This window comes from Schistocerca serialis, chromosome 7 (assembly GCF_023864345.2).
Source record: "Schistocerca serialis cubense isolate TAMUIC-IGC-003099 chromosome 7, iqSchSeri2.2, whole genome shotgun sequence".
Lineage (NCBI taxonomy): Eukaryota > Metazoa > Arthropoda > Insecta > Orthoptera > Acrididae > Schistocerca > Schistocerca serialis.
The window spans coordinates 453,778,879-453,797,313 of NC_064644.1; the positions used below are offsets into that span (position 1 = coordinate 453,778,879).

General features: G+C 49.7%; 1 protein-coding gene across 1 annotated transcript in view; it reads right to left on the reverse strand.

Moving 5' to 3' along the window:
* The window catches only part of LOC126412657 (probable cytochrome P450 6a20), a 121,285-nt gene that overhangs the window by 60,114 nt on the left and 42,736 nt on the right, over positions 1–18,435 (reverse strand). The window contains exon 3 of the mRNA XM_050082360.1: positions 12,084–12,272. Coding sequence (XP_049938317.1) covers positions 12,084–12,272 — 189 coding nt within the window. The remainder of the gene's footprint in view (positions 1–12,083; positions 12,273–18,435) is intronic.

Sequence of the window (18,435 nt, forward strand, 5' to 3'; positions counted from 1 at the left end):
AGAGACTGCTTACACCACGCTTGTCCGCCCTATTCTGGAGTACTGCTGTGCGGTGTGGGATCCGCATCAGGTAGGACTGACGGATGACATCGAAAAAGTACAAAGAAGGGCAGCTCGTTTTGTATTATCGCGAAATAGGAAAGATAGTTCCACAGACATGATACCTGAATTGAAGTGGCAATCATTAAAACAAAGGCGTTTTTCGTTGCGACGGGATCTTCTCATGAAATTTCAATCACCAGTTTTCTCCTACGATTGTGAAAACATTCGGTTGGCACCCACCTACATAGGGAGAAATGATCATCACGATAAAACAAGAGAAATCAGGGCTCGCACAGAAAAATTTAAGTGCTCGTTTTTCCCACGTGCCATTCGAGAGTGGAACGGTAGACAGACAGCTTGAAGATGGTTCATTGAACCCTCTACCAGGCACTTTATTGTGAATAGAAGAGTAATCACGAAGATGTACATGTAGATGTAGATTGTGCACAAAGTCGTACACAACACTTCCGCTGGCCGGTGTAGCCGAGCGGTTCTAGGCGCTACAGTCTGGAACCGCGCGACCGCTACGGTCGCAGGTTCGAATCCTGCCTCGGGCATGGATGTGTGTGATGTCCTTAGGTTAGTTAGGTTTAATTAGTTCTTAGTTCTAGGGGACTGATGACCTCAGCAGTTAGGTCCCATAGTGCTCACAGCCATTTTTGAACAACACTTCCAATAAATAAATATGATTTTCAGTTTATATAAGTATTTTTAATAGGATCATCTGTTGTGCTTATTACTAATCATCACACCAAGTACTACACTTCATTGCTCTCACACAAATATCCCTAAACTACTAAACAGAATGAAGAGATACTGAAACACTCATTCATATACAGGATGTTCGGAAATTCGTGTTGCGAACTTCTAGGACTTGTCAAGGGGTGTGAGTAGGTAATATTTTGAATTTCAGCCCCGTCCGAAAACGTACCGTTTTCGTGCTACAGTCGCTTGAAAACATGGAGGTAACGCGTCCACTTTTACGGGTAGTTGATTAGGCGTACTCGATAGCTGAGAGGCTTGCCCTCTGTAATAAGAAACTGAGTGAACGGATCAACGATGAACTTGAACAGGTGTCATGGGACGTCCACAACGAACAATAACGAACAAAAAAGGCAGTCTGGCTTTGGCAGGGCAACAGAGCAGACGCTTCCGTGTTTTCCGTGTGCGGAGCGCGAGTTCGCTTTGTTTACATTCTGACGGCCGTTGCTTAAGTGCCGGCTTTCCGTATACGATCCACGGCGAACCGTTACCGTAAATCTACACTCCGATTTACTTTCTGCAACGATTATGCCGACCCAAATCACTCGAGGTGGAGCGTTTTCTGCAAGAGGAAGTGAAGATACCGGCGACCGATATTATCGGAATACATTTGTCGATCGTGAGCAGCACTGTCTATGTTAAAATCATTAAAGACGCGCGCCGGCCGAAGTGGCCGTGCGGCTCTAGGCGCTACAGTCTGGAACCGCGAGACCGCTACGGTCGCAGGTTCGAATCCTGCCTTGGGCATGGATGTGTGTGATGTCCTTAGGTTAGTTAGGTTTAAGTAGTTCTAAGTTCTAGGGGACTGATGACCTCAGAAGTTGGGTCCCATAGTGCTCAGAGCCATTTTGAACCATTAACGACGCGGCGTCCGAACACATCCTACGTGAGACCAAACAGGGGCTCCGCTTCTGTAATGCCGATGGCAATGTAGGGGCGGTAACCGTCGACCACGCGGGCTTAGGTAAGCGTACGATACGAATTTCCGAATTGCCATTCGAACTTCCTGCAGAGGAAGTCGTCGCGGCACTCCGAGTGTACGGCACAGTTCCTGGCCACACTGCAGAGAAGTGGACACAGTTTTTGACATACCCTGTCCTAAACGGCGTCCGACAATAATTATATAAGACGGCCAGCCTCGGACCTGTTCCGGATGCGCCAAAGAAAGCCACCTTAGATCCGAATGTCAACGGCGTATTACGCAACTTCCAACTGCCGAAGGACTACCCCCGTCGCATCCTACCGTACCACCGGTGACCTGCGCCTCTGCTCCTCCTTCTCCTACCGCTTTTCAACGCCACCAGGTCGCCACAAACGATGCCACAAAGGAGCCCGACCATACCCCGACAAGGAGCGCCTCGGACGGCCCACCGCCTCGGTCGGTCATCTACCCCGCTCCGACGGAGCCGCGCGACCGGCCGCTGACCCTACCTCGGCAGCACGATGGAGATCGACTCGCTCATCGTCCCTACGGCGGCCTTCCCTCAAGAGCGACGCGACTCCCTTCCTTCTGCGGACAAGGAAGCTCGCATTAGGAAACAACGTTATCCGAAACGTCGCAAGAGGAGGCGCCGCACCGTTTCCGACCAACAGGAAAGTTGCAGGTCGAGGATGACGCAACCATCGATCCGCACGACTACCCCGAATCCGCTACTGACGACGAAGACGTTATGAGCGCGGAGGCATCCACATGTGTGCCTGCGCCCCTCTCCCCAATGCCCCATGCGGGCGCTGAACTGGGCGTAGCACAGCCGAAACTACACCACAAACCACTACATAATCTTCTGCAGACAAAATGGACGATACACCAATGCCCGCCTCCACGGCGTGGCACGAGGAGGAGGTCGGGGAGTGGGACCTGTTACGTGATCCTGCGCCGTCGGGGCCAATCCACCAATCATAGTCTCCCCAGAATCTCCTGCTGGCGAGCGGGGCAACGTTCCACTGCGACGCCCACACCGTTGCGCTGACGCCAGAGTGGACCAGCCTCCAGCAGCCAGCCACCAGGCCTACCAGACAACAATATCCGTTCCATACTCTCCCCAGAATCCCCTGCTGTCGAGCGGGATATCGTTCCACTGCGACGCCCATACCGTTGCGCTGACGCCAGAGTGTACCAGCATCCAGTAGCCCGCCACCAGGCCTACTGGATAACAACAATATCCGTTCCATACTCACATACTCTCCCCAGAATTCCCTGCTGGCGAGCGGGATAACGTTCCACTGCGACGCCCACACCGTTGCGGTGACGCTAGAGTGGACCAGCCTCCAGCAGCCCACCACCAGGCCTACCGGATAGCAACAATATCCGTTCCAGGGGGAAAATCAGCCTTATGCAGGAAATGTTCTGGGTTTTTGATACTGAATTCGCCCTTCAGCAGGAAGTTCGCTTGTCCAGTCTCCCAGATGTCAATGGCTATACCACATACGTCTCCGCGAGTGATCCTATGGGCATGGAGTGGCCACCTACGACCGTCGTAGCCTTCCTTCCATCAACTCGGGGCGTGGCACTCACTGCCTTGGAGACACGCATCATTCATGTCTACGCTCCTTCAGGCACCGGCCAACGACATGAACTGTGCCAGTTCTATTCAGAGGAAATCGCCCCCCTGTTTTCAGGGCAATACGACCACTGCCTACTAGGAGGTGAGTTTAACTGCGTTCTGCGCCATAAAGACCAGGTTGCACACTATACTATATGCCAGAAACTGTGCATAGTGGTGCAGGACTTCCTGCTTCAGGATACCTGGGAAGTTCAATATGGCGACCGTTCTGACCATACCTTTCTTACCAGCCATTCCGCAACCCTTCTAGACAGGATATATGCCTCACAGACTCGTAGATCTGCAATACGGGGCGCCGAACGCTGGCCACTAGCCTTTACCGACCATTGCGCTAACATCTGCATGGTCCTCCTTCCACCGCAATCTGTATGGTGGGCCGTAGGCCATGGAAACTAAATACTTCTCACTCGCATGACCTGACTTGTCGCGAACAAGCCACTGAGACAGCCCTCCCCGCTACCGCTCGACAATGACATGGTGGATGTACTGCGCCAAACCAGCGATCCGGAGGACACTGATGCGATACGGGGAGGACCTAGCTGACTGGCATCGCAACACTGTTGACTTCTATTATGCGATTCTCAGAGATCTGGACACTCAGCCACCAACCCCAGACAACCAATTGGAACGGCAAAGAACTAAGGCGAGGATAAATGCGCTGGTACGCCGGAAATTGCAAGGGGTGGTGATACGGACACGGCTCCACAATCATACAGGTTTGGAAATTCCATACATGCGTCATATAGTGTCCGACGATCGACGACGTCGTCGGCTGATCATCAACACTCTGACCACGCCTCATGGCCCACAGATGACCAATCAGAAGGACATCGTTCATGCATTCGTCGACTACTACCGCCATAGAAGATGCTGATACTGAAGCAGACGACTCCATTTTCCATTACATCACTTGCACCCTTCCCCACACGGAAGCTGATACTTTGACAGTGGCGGTCACAGGAGACGAAGTCGACAACGCAGTCGACAAGGGTGCAGTCAACAGATCGCCCGGCATTGACGGCTTACCGATTGAATTTTACCAGGACCTCATCTCACCGTGGTGGACGACCATGTATCAAGTACTGATGACATCTGACCAAGCAATCCCACCCGCCTTTGTTGAGGGCATCACCATTCCAATCCACAAACCAGCCCGTGGTTCGACAGTCATTAGTTACAGACCGCTCACCCTACTCAATGCCGATTATAAGATTTTCGCTCGATTACTGGCAATGCATCTCCGAACAATACTCCCTCATATCCTCTCTCCAGAGCAAACGACGCCTAGGGGACGGGTTAACATACAGACTGCCACAGGGGAACGCCGCGTCTTAACTGCGATGGCGGCGGCCTGCGAACTCCGTGCAGCGGTTGTCGCTATAGACTTCGGTAGTGCCTTCGATAAAGTGATCCATCGTTTTCTGTTTCCGGTATCAGCCCGAATGGGCATCCCCACGAATTCGTCACACGTTATGGGTCTGCCGCTGTCAGTGCTATGAATGTCGCCAAATCGTCTGCCATGTACATTGGACGAGGCCTCCAGGAAGGTGAAGTGGCACCCCTGCTTTCCGGTACCTGGACATTACCTTTACCCCCACGGTCTCACGCACAGCGGCAACGAATTTCCGTCGCTTATTACACGTCAGCCGCAGAACCTCCTGGGCCGCAAGGACACACTTCAACGCGATGAGTTTCTTAATCGTTTTGTGGCATCAAAATTGGTCCACATCGCGCAATTTTTCCCTCTGCCGTCGGCGATTAGGTGCAACCTTCAGGCGGCATTTGGCTGTTATCTCATGGCTGGTTCCATGAAACACTTACCCTGCCCCCATGGGGCTCAAGCTGCGGCCTTGTATATGAGTACTATGAGAAGACAGTGAACCGGATGGGGCACATCCCTAACACGCAGCTTGCCTGAGGTCCTCCTACCTGCTTCCATCTCATCGCCAGTTAAAAGCATTTATACATGGAAATCAGATTAGTAACATTTCAGTTTTTAGTATTTTCAACTTATTTCGCCAGGGTAACAATTCTTGATTCACGGTTATATGACAAGATCTATACTTCTCTCCACCATACGTTTATTGTGCACCACATAAAATAAAATCTATCTCTGTAAATGAAAGACATTATTCTCATTTCAAGAAATAATCTCTTGCAGGAGAGAGAAGAGTAATATTCATTTTTTCAAGATTAAAGATTATTTTTCAAGCAATAAATTTAAAATTAAATTACATCCAGAAACCGGAGAGACAATATACATTCTGAGCCATTGACAGTTTTAGAAATGAGTAAGACTTCTGTGTTATTCCTTGCTATCATCGGACAGTCAGGAAATTATCTACTTCGTATCGTTCGAGCTTAATAGAATTCAACGCACTTTACAACAGTGTTGCAATGAACTGTCAATTTTGTCAAATGGTACCAAACAACAATGATTGAAGATAAGAATCGCTACCTTACATCCATCTAAATGGATAACAATGCAAAATCTGAAATTTCACGACAGATTAAATCTGCGTGCCGGACCGAGACTCGAACTCGGGACCTTTGCCTTTCGCGGGCAAGTGCCCATCCAACTTTTTTCTTTTTTTTTTTTTCGTTGCCACTTTTTCTTATTTTTTTATATGATTACATGTAGGGAGCGTGTACAAATGAGAATTCTCGTAACTAAGTGTTACAAGTAAGTGTTACAACAACAAAGGTGGCATAAAAGAGTAATCAAAAAAATAAAAATATAAACCACTGATGTAATTCTAACTAAAAGGTTCTTCAATAATGTAACTGGTTCCACTTGGAGCCTTGCCATCGTTATCTGAAATCTCCAATAGCGCCTTTGAAGGGCATCTGCAACGGAGGCATTCTGCTTCGCTAGTGCCTCAAGGAAAACAGTATCCTTGCAGCAGCTTGTCTCTTCCTTTGGTCATGGCTGACAAGGCAGAACGTTGAGCCGTTAGTGTGATGCGGCACAGCACATTAACCACAGCCTGGCACTCCCCAGCTGAGTGGGGGGTTAACGAAAACGCTGCGTAAATAATTTGCGAAGAGCGTACGGTATTTCGGTGTACGTTCGAGGGCATTGTGAGCATTTTGTAGGAACCACCAGTAATCAAGCTGCTCTTTCTCTCCGTCGCTAAAGATGTAGGCGACGGTAAGTCCCTTGAACCATGTAAGCGCATGATATTTTGCAGCCGGAAAGTAAGTTTCATCGGGACAGAGTAGGGTCTGCGGGTCAATCATATCAGGTGTGACCCGGAGGTAAGAAGCCAGTATCTTCTGTGTTAGTCGCCAAACTCCGGACGATGATGCGCAAGTAAAACGATGTTCATCGGTATCCAAAAGGTGACAATCTGGGCAATAAGGGGAGTCTGCCAGTCCAATAGTGTGAAGTCGCTGGCGTGTGGCATATTTTTTGTTGGCGATCTGATACCACTTCGAACGCACCGTGGATGACAGAAAGTGGTGGTGTATCGTTTTCCACACTCTTGGCCAGTGAACCGTAGGGTACTTGTTTTCCACCACGTTATGGTGAACAGCCCGCAGAAGGTTGGTATAAAAATCTTTCGCCTTCGGTGGACGTGTGGCGGAGAGGTTCAAGCTGACATAGCTGTAATCAAGAATGAAGGTCGACACATGGGAGAGCTGTGGTGCGACGTGCGCAACCGACACCGGCGGAACGTTAGAGGCTGGCATCAGAACCTGTAGTAAACGACCCGTGAGAGAGGTATATTGACTTTTCCATCGTTTCCTCATGTTGCTCATGTAAAGGGCAGCTGCTCTCGCCCTGACGTTGACCAATCCCAGCCCTCCTTTGTGCACTGGGAGGGTAAGAGTGTCGTATCGTACTTTAAAGATATGACCTGCGGAAACGTAGTAACTGAAGGCCGCCTGAAGCCGGCGACCTATCTGCAGCGGTAGTGGGAGGACCTGTGCCACGTGGTTGAGTTTGGATGCTACGTGGAGGTTCACGTATTCAACACGTTGTAGCTTATTCAAGTCCCGGAGCAGGTTCTGTCGCACCATTGCGCGTATGATCTGTAATAACCGTCGGTAGTTTGCTGCAGCTGTTTTACGTACATCTTTCTTGAACGTGATGCCCAAATATCGCAGATCAGAAACTGGTGGGAGGGGAGCGAGGGCTTCCGGTCCGAGACCACGCCCAATGTCCAACGCCGCCGACTTGTTGATGTTCAGAAGACTGCCTGCGGCCTGTCCGTATCGCTCAATCCAGGTTAGTACGCTTTGAACTTCGTCATTGGAACGAACCAGCAGTAGCAGGTCGTCAGCGTATGTCCTATAGCGAAAGGTGACGTCCCGCAGCGTGATACCAGATAGGCGGTGGTTAAGGCCCCCTAGGAGTGGCTCGAGTGCGATTGCATAAAGGTAGGTAGAAAGGGGACCACCCTGTCGTAGAGACCTCTTAATGGGTACTGGTCCTACCGTGCTTCCATTGACCTGGACGTGTGAGCTGGCTGCGGTCCAAAGACGCCGTAGGGTGTCGATGAGGCCCGGAGGGAATCCCATACAGTCCATCACTCGTAGGAGGAAGTTTTGGTGCACTCTATCAAAGGCGCGGTTGAAATCGACGGAGACGATCGCCGCTCTCAGACGGCACGCAGAAGCGATCGCTATTAAGTCCCTGCAGTCACTGGTGGCCATGTGTATGTTGGCTTCTCCCCCCTGCGACGTCTGTTCTGGAGCGAGGATCATCGGCAAAGTCGTCTTAATACGGCTCGCCATAATCCTGGTGAAAATCTTGTAATCGGCGTTCAACATTGTAAGCGGCCGATAGTCGTTAATCGATAGCCCTCCACCTGGCTTGTGTACTGGTATGAGGAGACCTTCTACAAACGCTGGCGGCACAACACAGTCTGGAGACATAAGTTCGCGGAACATTATAACCCAGCGAGGCATCATGATGTCACGGAAAGTCCGGTAGAATTCGATGGGCAATCCATCAGGTCCAGGAGATTTATTGGCCGCACCATTGTCCACGGCGTCTTCGACTTCTGCGAGTGAGATTTCCTCTGTTAGTGCATTCACGGTAGCCTCGTCGATAGTACGTGTTATCTGCTGTAACACTTCAGTAGTGGCCTCGTCAGTGACGATTCTTTCCTTGTAAAGATGACGAAAATGATCCTCCACCGCCTTTACTATGGTTGCTTGGGTCGTACATAAGCGACCGTCGTGTGTCCTGAGTTGTGTGATTAAATGTTGACGTTGTCGGCGCTTATCCGCCACAACGTGGTGCATAGTGGGTTCCTCTGCAACCGTTCGGTCGTGCCGTCGCGAGCGGACTACTGCACCTTCTAGTCGACGCTTCGTCAATGATAGTATGTGAGCCTTGATTCTGCTTTGGTCATGTTGTCTCTCCGGGGAAGAGGGTAAGGCGTCGAGGTCCCTGAGTGCCGCGTAGTAAAAATCGAGGGTCTGTCGATGCCACGCAGTCACGTCCTTGCCATATCGCATAAGTGTCCTACGGATTGCTGGTTTGGCACAGAGGAGCCACCACTCCAGGGTCGAGGTGTATAGTGGGTGGCGGCGTTCACAGTCAGTCCACGTTGCTGCAACTTGCCGACGGCAATCCAGGTCCTGGAGATGAGTTATGTTGAGCTTCCAAAAGCCATTGCTGCGCCAGACGTGTTGGGGGCGTAGGTGTATAGTGCAGATATAGGCACTGTGATCGGAATAGGCTTGAGGCCATAATTCGGCGTCCACCACACCTTGTGTGAGATCTTGTGACACATATATGCGGTCAAGTCGGCTGGCCGAATGACTGGTAAGATGAGTGTGGCCAGAGCGGTTACCGTGGACTTTTTCCCACGTGTCGCACAAGTGAAGTTCTTGGATCATCGCACCCAGTTCCGCACAAGGCATGTAATGTGGGATTTGGTCCTTGGGGTGAAGTACGCAATTAAAATCGCCGGCGAAGACGCTGTGGTCGTATCGTCCAAGGAAAAGGGGAGCGACATCTGTGGAGTAGAATCTGGCGCGGTCGTGACGTCTTGTGGTACCCGACGGCGCGTAAACATTAATGAATCGGGTGTTGAGTGCCGTAAATGCTATTCCTCGCGCGGAGGGAAGAAACGTGACGTCGGTAACTTCAATACCTTCACGCACTAATATCGCCACTCCGGTGTCTGCAGGGCTACCGGGCGTCACATGTGTGGCGTAACCGTAAAAGTGCGGGAGTGCAGTCGTTTTCACTTCTTGTAGGAAAGCAAAGTCAACTCCCATGGCTCGTATGGTTTCTTTCAAAAGTTGGATCTTGACAGGAGAACTGATCATGTTGATATTCATTGTCGCCAGGCGGTAAGCCTGGCAACGCGTGGTTTGGGCGAGGTTATCCATGTTGAAGTTGGAGAGAAGCGAACATCGAAGTAATGACACCCCCCGCCAAACGCGGTCCTCCCTGTGCTGCTTATGCTGCATGATCCGGCGGTGCCTCAGCTGGCCGCGGGTCGGGATCTTGTGTCTCGACGTCCTCGGCCCACGAAGCGGGCGCGGATGTCTGTTCATGTTCCATAGCCCCGGAATGTTTGGTAGTAAGGGGCCGGGCGACTTCGCTGCCTGCACTGGTACCTTCCCGCTGCTCACTGTTTCTGTCAATGGGCTGATGTTCGAAAGCTGCATGTTTTTCTGTCTGTTCTGCAAGGTTGGAGTCAGTGGAAACAGCCCCAGCTTCGCGGCTGGCTTCTTGAGGGGTCAGTTGTTCTTCCCCGGCCGAATGCGAACCGCTGTGTTCCGACACGGTCCGACGACGGCGCTTTCGGCGTTTCGGTGATCGCTGTTTCCGTACATGGCCTTCATTGTCAGAAGACGGCACTGACTCACGCTCCGCCGGAACAAACGCTTCGGTCGGCACAATAAGGGAATCAATTGCCATCTTGCCGGCGTCAATGTCTGTCGCGTTCGGTAGCTCCAGAGTCGTAGTGCTATTTTCCACCACTGGCCAGGTCGGCGGATCATCCAGGTTTTTGTCCGTGGAAAGTGATTCTTGTACCGCTGAAGCGGTCGGCCGTGTCTGTTGTGTGGAGAACGTCGTGAGCGCCGCCGCGTAAGTCACTGGTAGAACAGTCTTCGCCGCTGGTGGTGCAACGTCCTTCGGTGGGAGGTGTGTGATCCGACGCTGGAGACACTCGGAACGAAGGTGTCCTTCTTTGCCGCATCCGGAACACGTCTTCGGCTGGCCGTCATAAATAACTATGGCCCGGCATCCTCCTATCTGTAGATAGGATGGCACGTGTCGTTGGAGATCTATGCGCACTTGGCGTACTCCATTGAGTACGGGATACGTCTTAAACTGGGTCCATTTTTCAGCCACGTGTTCGTGTACCGTGCCGTAGGGGCGGAGTGCCGCTACAATTTCTGCCGCCGGGAGTTCAAATGGAAGTTCGAATATGCGGATAGTCCGCAGTCCCATTGCGGCATGGCCAACCTCGACGTTGCCAACATTGCCATCTGCGTGGCAGAAGCGGAGTTCTTGTTTCATCTCACGAAGCACCTTGTCGCATGTAGTTTCGTTTATGAGCTTTACATAGACCGTGCTACTGACGATGGAAAAGTGAATGCCGACAATGTCGGCAGCCGGGATCTTGGCTTCCTCTTTTAAAAAGCGTTCGACTTCGAGCGCCTTTGGTCGGGTAAAGTCGTTCCGAAACGTGAATTTCAAGGTTGATCTTCTGTATTGGTTTGCCATGGTCTTGTAGCGCTACGGCGTCACGTTAGTGTCGGCCGAAGAAAGTAAACAAGGCGCGCGGGCTCTCTCTGACAGCGGAGAGCACACACCGCACGTCTGCTTCGCTCGGCTGCGAGAGCCGCACTCAGCAGACAATATACATTCTGAGCCATTGACAGTTTTAGAAATGAGTAAGCCTTTTGTGTTATTCCTTGCTATCATCGGACAGTCAGGAAATTATCTACTTCGTATCGTTCGAGCTTAATAGAATTCAACGCACTTTACAACAGTGTTGCAATGAACTGTCAATTTTGTCAAATGGTACCAAACAACAATGATTGAAGATAAGAATCGCTACCTTACATCCATCTAAATGGATAACAATGCAAAATCTGAAATTTCACGACAGATTAAATCTGCGTGCCGGACCGAGACTCGAACTCGGGACCTTTGCCTTTCGCGGGCAAGTGCCCAACCAACTGAGCTACTCACGCACGAATCACGACCTCCTCTCACAGCTTCAATTCTGCCAGTACCTCGTCTCCTACCTTCCAAACTTCACAGAAGCCACAGCCATGTCTCCGCAATATCCTTTCTTCCAGGAGTGCTAGTTCTGCAAGGTTCGCAGGAGAGCTTCTGTAAAGTTTGTAAGGTAGGAGACGAGGTACTGGCAGAAGTAAAGGTGTGAGGAGGAGGCGTGAGTCGTGCTTGGGTAGCTCAGTTGGTAGAACACTTGCCCGTGAAACGCAAAGGTCCCGAGTTGGAGTCTCGGTACGGCACACAGTTTTAATCTGCCAGGAAGTTTCATGTCAGCGCACATTCCGCTGCAGAGTGAATATCTCATTCTGAATGCAAAATCAGTCTGCACGTTTTGTAAATACAGATGCTGTGAAGCAGCACTGATGTTAACGCAGAGCGAGCTGTAGCCAATTACAAGTACAATGAAGTATGCAGTCAACGACGTTTATACTTCTCCACGAAACAGTCTAATTTAAAAGATTTTCAGTTAAACTTATTATTTTGTAGGCGATACTTACTTTTCGCCTTTAAGAAAGAATGGATTTCTCGCGAACAACGGATCGAGGTTCTCGTCGACGCAGGCACTGTTGTCGTGGAAGGATGGGAAGTCCCTGACGAGCATCGTCCTCGCCAGATCAGCATCCCTCACGAGCAGCAGCGGATCCCGCAAGCGGTAGAAGCCGCAGAACGGCTGGCCTTCCATCTGGCTGTAGCAAACAAAAGGCTTCACACTTCAGTTACCTGGCGTTCTACTTGCTATACGGTCACTTGACCCTGTAGTGGAACAACGAAGTGAAGTGAACACAGGATCACTCAGTGGTTCTCGGTGTATATATAAATGGTGAGGTCTATCCACTGCCACGCATTATAGATGTAGTAGGAGATTGCCTGACCCGACAGCGTCTGACTAGGAACGTACAGGGAAACCAGAGAAATTAGGTGTAATCTAATGGTGTGTCTCCCACGAAACTAAAGTCCGTCCGTGCAGGCCTCGGAAGGCTCAACGGAACCGACCAACAGTCATGTCATCCTCACAGCCAACTGTCTTGATCGGATGCAGCTATGGAGGGATATGGTGTCAGCACATCGCTCTCGCGGCCGTTATCACCTTTATATACTATACTGCAGCGCCTGCGTTGTTCAGAAACGCGATGCAATGTTCTTCCGGACGTGCATGCATGTCCACAGGAGCAGACACTGCGGCGACTACAGCCATTATGAAATACATTAAATGCATTCGCAGCTGCGCATAGGGACAACCATCAGCAGTGTGATGGAATGACAACTGAAAAAATGTGCCGGAGGAGGACTCGGAACACGGATTTTCCCCTTACCGCGAACGGTCGCCTTATGATTAGGCTACCGTGCACGCTTCACGACCTGACCCGAAATTCGTCAACAAAGCGTCTACAGCCTGCACTTACAGGGTGTTTCAAAAATGACCGGTATATTTGAAACGGCAATAAAAACTAAACGAGCAGCGATAGAAATACACCGTTTGTTGCAATATGCTTGGGACAACAGTACATTTTCAGGCGGACAAACTTTCGAAATTACAGTAGTTACAATTTTCAACAACAGATGGCGCTGCAAGTGATGTGAAAGATATAGAAGACAACGCAGTCTGTGGGTGCGCCATTCTGTACGTCGTCTTTCTGCTGTAAGCGTGTGCTGTTCACAACGTGCAAGTGTGCTGTGGACAACACGGTTTATTCCTTAGAACAGAGGATTTTTCTGGTGTTGGAATTCCACCGCCTAGAACACAGTGTTGTTGCAACAAGACGAAGTTTTCAACGGAAGGTTTAATGTAACCAAAGGACCGAAAAGCGATACAATAAAGGATCTGTTTGAAAAATTTCAACGGACTGGGAACGTGACAGATGAACGTGCTGGAAAGGTAGGGCGACCGCGTACGGCAACCACAGAGGGCAACGCACAGCTAGTGCAGCAGGTGATCCAACAGCGGCCTCGGGTTTCCGTTCGCCGTGTTGCAGCTGCAGTCCAAATGACGCCAACGTCCACGTATCGTCTCATGCGCCAGAGTTTACACCTCTATCCATACAAAATTCAAATGCGGCAATCCCTCAGCGCCGCTACCATTGCTGCACGAGAGACATTCGCTAACGATATAGTGCACAGGATTGATGACGGCGATATGCATGTGGGCAGCATTTGGTTTACTGACGAAGCTTATTTTTACCTGGACAGCTTCGTCAATAAACAGAACTGGCGCATATGGGGAACCGAAAAGCCCCATGTTGCAGTCCCATCGTCCCTGCATCCTCAAAAAGTACTGGTCTGGGCCGCCATTTCTTCCAAAGGAATCATTGGCCCATTTTTCAGATCCGAAACGATTACTGCATCACGCTATCTGGACATTCTTCGTGAATTTGTGGCGGTACAAACTGCCTTAGACGACACTGCGAACACCTCGTGGTTTATGCAAGATGGTGCCCGGCCACATCGCACGGCCGACGTCTTTAATTTCCTGAATGAATATTTCGATGATCGTGTGATTGCTTTGGGCTATCCGAAACATACAGGAGGCGGCGTGGATTGGCCTCCCTATTCGCCAGACATGAACCCCTGTGACTTCTTTCTGTGGGGACACTTGAAAGACCAGGTGTACCGCCAGAATCCAGAAACAATTGAACAGCTGAAGCAGTACATCTCATCTGCATGTGAAGCCATTCCGCCAGACACGTTGTCAAAGGTTTCGGGTAATTTCATTCAGAGACTACGCCATATTATTGCTACGCATGGTGGATATGTGGAAAATATCGTACTATAGAGTTTCCCAGACCGCAGCGTCATCTGTTGTTGACAATTGTAACTACTGTAATTTCGAAAGTTTGTCTGCCTGAAAATGTACTGTTGTCCCAAGCATATTGCAACAAACGGTGTATTTCTATCGCTGCTCGTTTAGTTTTTATTGCCGTTTCAAATATATCGGTCATTTTTGAAACACCCTGTATAAATCCATTATGTATATTCCAGTACAGGGGAGACATTTTATTTGAAAGTCGCTTGCCCGATGTCGGTGGATCAATATGGTATTGCAGTGCCTGCGTTGTTCGGAAGTGCGCTGCAATGTTCTTTCGGACATACATTCATGCTCATAAATTAAGGATAATGCTGATACATAGTGAAACAACGCTCTGATGGCAGTTTTCGGGCTTAAATCACCTCGGGATATGACCATACGGTGCATCTGATCATCGGTCGTCGCATGGTGGCGATGGCAGCAGTCCACATACGCAGAGGTGTGTTGGTGCATGTCAGAGTACAGTGCAGCGAATAAGTGTGCAGACGTTTTCAGACGTGCTTATGGTGACTGTGTGTTGAAAATGGCTCAAAGAACACGTATTGATGACGTTATGATGGGTAGATTACAAGGGCGACTGGAGGCTGGTCAAACACAGCAGGTCGTTGCACGGGCCTTCCGTGTGCCACAAAGTGTGATCTCAAGATTATGGCAACGATTCCAGCAGACGGGAAACGTGTTCAGGCGCTACAGTACGGGACGTCCACAGTGTACAACACCACAAGAAGACCGATATCTCACCATCAGTGCCTGCAGACAGCCACGGAGTACTGCAGGTAGCCTTGCTCGGGACCTTACCGCAGCCACTGGAACAATTGTCTCCAGACACACAGTCTACAGATGACTGAACAGACATTATTCGCCCGGAGACCTGCAAGGTGCATTCCACTGACTCCTGGTCACAGGAGAGCCCGTAAAGCCTGGTATCAAGAACACAGTACATGGTCATTGGAACAGTGGTCCCAGGTTATGTTCACGAACGAGTACAGCTGCATTCTGAACAGTGATTCTTGTCGGTTTTTCATTTGGCGTGAACCAGGAACGAGATACCAACCCCTTAATGGCCTTGAAAGGGTCCTGTATGGATGTCGTGGTTTGATGGTGTGGGGTGGGATTATGATTGGTGCACGTACACCCCTGCATGTCTTTGACAGAGAAACTGTAACAGGTCAGGTGTATCGGGACGTCATTTTGCACCAGTATGTCCGCCTTTTCAGGGGTGCAGTGGGCCCCACCTTCCTCCTGATGGATGATAACGCACGGCCCCATCGAGCTGCCACCATAGATGTGTACCTTTAAACAGGAAATATCGGGCGAATGGAGTGGCCTGCCTGTTCTCCAGACCTAAACTCCATCGAGCGCGTCTGGGATGCTCTCGGTCGACGTATCGCTGCATGTCTTCAAACCCCTACGACACTTCAGGAGCTGCGACAGGCACTGGTGCAAGAATGGGGGGCTATACCCCAGCAACTGCTCGGCCACCTGATCCAGAGTATGCCAACCCGTTGTGCGGCCTGTGTACGTGTGCATGGTGATCACATCCCACACTGATGTCGGGGTACATGCGCAGGAAACAGTGGCGTTTTGTAGCACATGTGTTCCGGAACGGTTTTCTCAACTATTACCAATACCGTGGACTTACAGATCTGTGTCGAGTGTGTTCCTTATGTGCCTATGCTATTAGCGCTAGTTTTGTGTAGTGCCACGTTTTGTGGCACCACATTCTGCAGTTATCTTTAATTCATGAACATGAGTGTACATGCATGTCTGAAGGAACAGGCACTGCGGCGTCTGCACACGGTATGAATCACATTAAATGTATTCGCAGTTGCGAACACGAACAACCATCAGCTGTATACGGGAATGACAGACACTCAAAATTTGTGCAGTGACTCGCGCACGGATAGCTATCGCAGTTAAGGCGACCGCTCGCGTTAAGAGGGAAATCCGAGTTTGAGACCCGGTCCGGCGCAAATTTTCATTGTCGTCATTCGACTATTCAGCTGATGATTGTCCATATTTGCAACAACAAATGCATTTCATGTACTTCGTAACGACTTTAGATGCCGCAGTGCCTATTGCTTAGGTTTTGCATGTCAGAAAGAACATGGCATCGCACTTCTGAACAACACCAGCACTGCAATATGGTATTTATTCGACGACACAGGGCAAGTCACTTCCATTTAAAATATCTCCCCTGTACCTGAAAATAAATAGTGGATGTACAAGTGCATGTTACAGACACATGGTTGACTACGAATGGAGGTTTGGGTCAGGCCGTAAAGCGTGCCCTGGTATCCTAGGAGTAAAGCAACGACCGCGATAAACAGGAAGTCCGGGTTCGAGTTTCGGTTGGTTCGCCACAGATTTTCACTGTCGTCATTCGATTATACCACTGACGGCTGTCCATATTCGCAACTGCAAATATGTTTCATGTTGTCACCGATGGTGCTCAACTTTGGTGATCTGACGGGAAGCGGTGTATCGACCTGCGACTAATTACCAGGCCTACTTTCACTTTTAGCTAACAGTCTAGCCCCAACAGATGCCATTGCCATCATACATCCGGCCCCGCCCCTTGCCCCACATTCAAGCAATTCGGAAGGCTCTGGTGTCGAACACCTAGATGACAATTTTCTTAAATTTTGTGCTGTTTAAGCGATATTTCGCAATGCAAATATCTATATACAGCTAACGAGGATAACACGGCAAGTGCCATAACCCGATTTGCCAGACACTTCGCTCAGTGGAAGTGAACGTGTATCTCGGCTTATCCGTAGATACTCGACCGTTTCTGAGGAAACGACAATCGAAGTTTTCGAGGTATTTTCGAGGTACATCATGTAGTCTTCGACTCTCGATAAGCTCAGGCGAAGTGGTGGCTCAGGTGCTCTCTGCCCCATATTCGCCGGCCGAAGTGGCCGTGCGGTTAAAGGCGCTGCAGTCTGGAACCGCAAGACCGCTACGGTCGCAGGTTCGAATCCTGCCTCGGGCATGGATGTTTGTGATGTCCTTAGGTTAGTTAGGTTTAACTAGTTCTAAGTTCTAGGGGACTAATGACCTCAGCAGTTGAGTCCCATAGTGCTCAGAGCCATTGCCCCATATTCGCCGCTGTCGACACCGACATGCACCGTTTCGTTTGTGATATGGCTGCCCACTGTTGGTTCCTCACACGCCGCCTGTTGGCATCGTTGTTGTGACGGACGCCTCAGTCCGTAGAGCCCACCGAACCGACTCATCCTGACATCACTTACTACCCCGCTACTCGACATAATGCCACGGTGTAGGTTAAACGCATGGCGTTGTCACACTTTTTTAGTGAGAGCTTTTTATTTTTGGCACTATTCTAACGAGCAACTACACGGTTTTACAGTGCGAGCTGTTGTACGATTCTCTCTTTGCGATTAGTTGGAGTCGTTGTTAACGCATCCTCCAGCGCATTGGGGTGCACTGGGTGTGAAAAGAGATTGAAGGTATGGCACAGGATGGACTGATGTGGGACATCAACAGTAATTACAGAGTATTTAATCCTAGATGAACGAAAAGACGACCCTGCTTCTACGGACACCACCGGAAAAAATATAATCAAATTTAAAAAATTAAATTAAATAAAAGGAAATATTGTACCCTTTTCCTTATTCCTCCTTCTTCTACAGAACGATCGAAGGCTTGTTTCGTTTCTCTTCGCGAGCGGAACTTCAAGTGCTGGCAAAAATCCGTCGTCGTTAGCTTTTAGGGTGAAAGTGACGGTGGCATTAGATATTGTTTTCGTTTGTAGGTTACATTTTTGGGGTACTATGGGCGATAGAAGCGAACTTTTGAAGTGGAAGTGGTCTAGTGGAAAAAAAGTTACAAAAAAAAGTTGTTAGCGTCGCGGCTTCTTTGTTTTGCGCCCAGTGTTCGAAATTCGATCAGTACTTTAATTTTTGTTTTTCATTTATATATCCATATGTGCAGAAGAATACTACACAAATCTTTTCCACTGCATATTGGTATAATGTCGTTCTTATCCATGTGCTAACTGTTTTCGGTGAAATTCCTGTGTG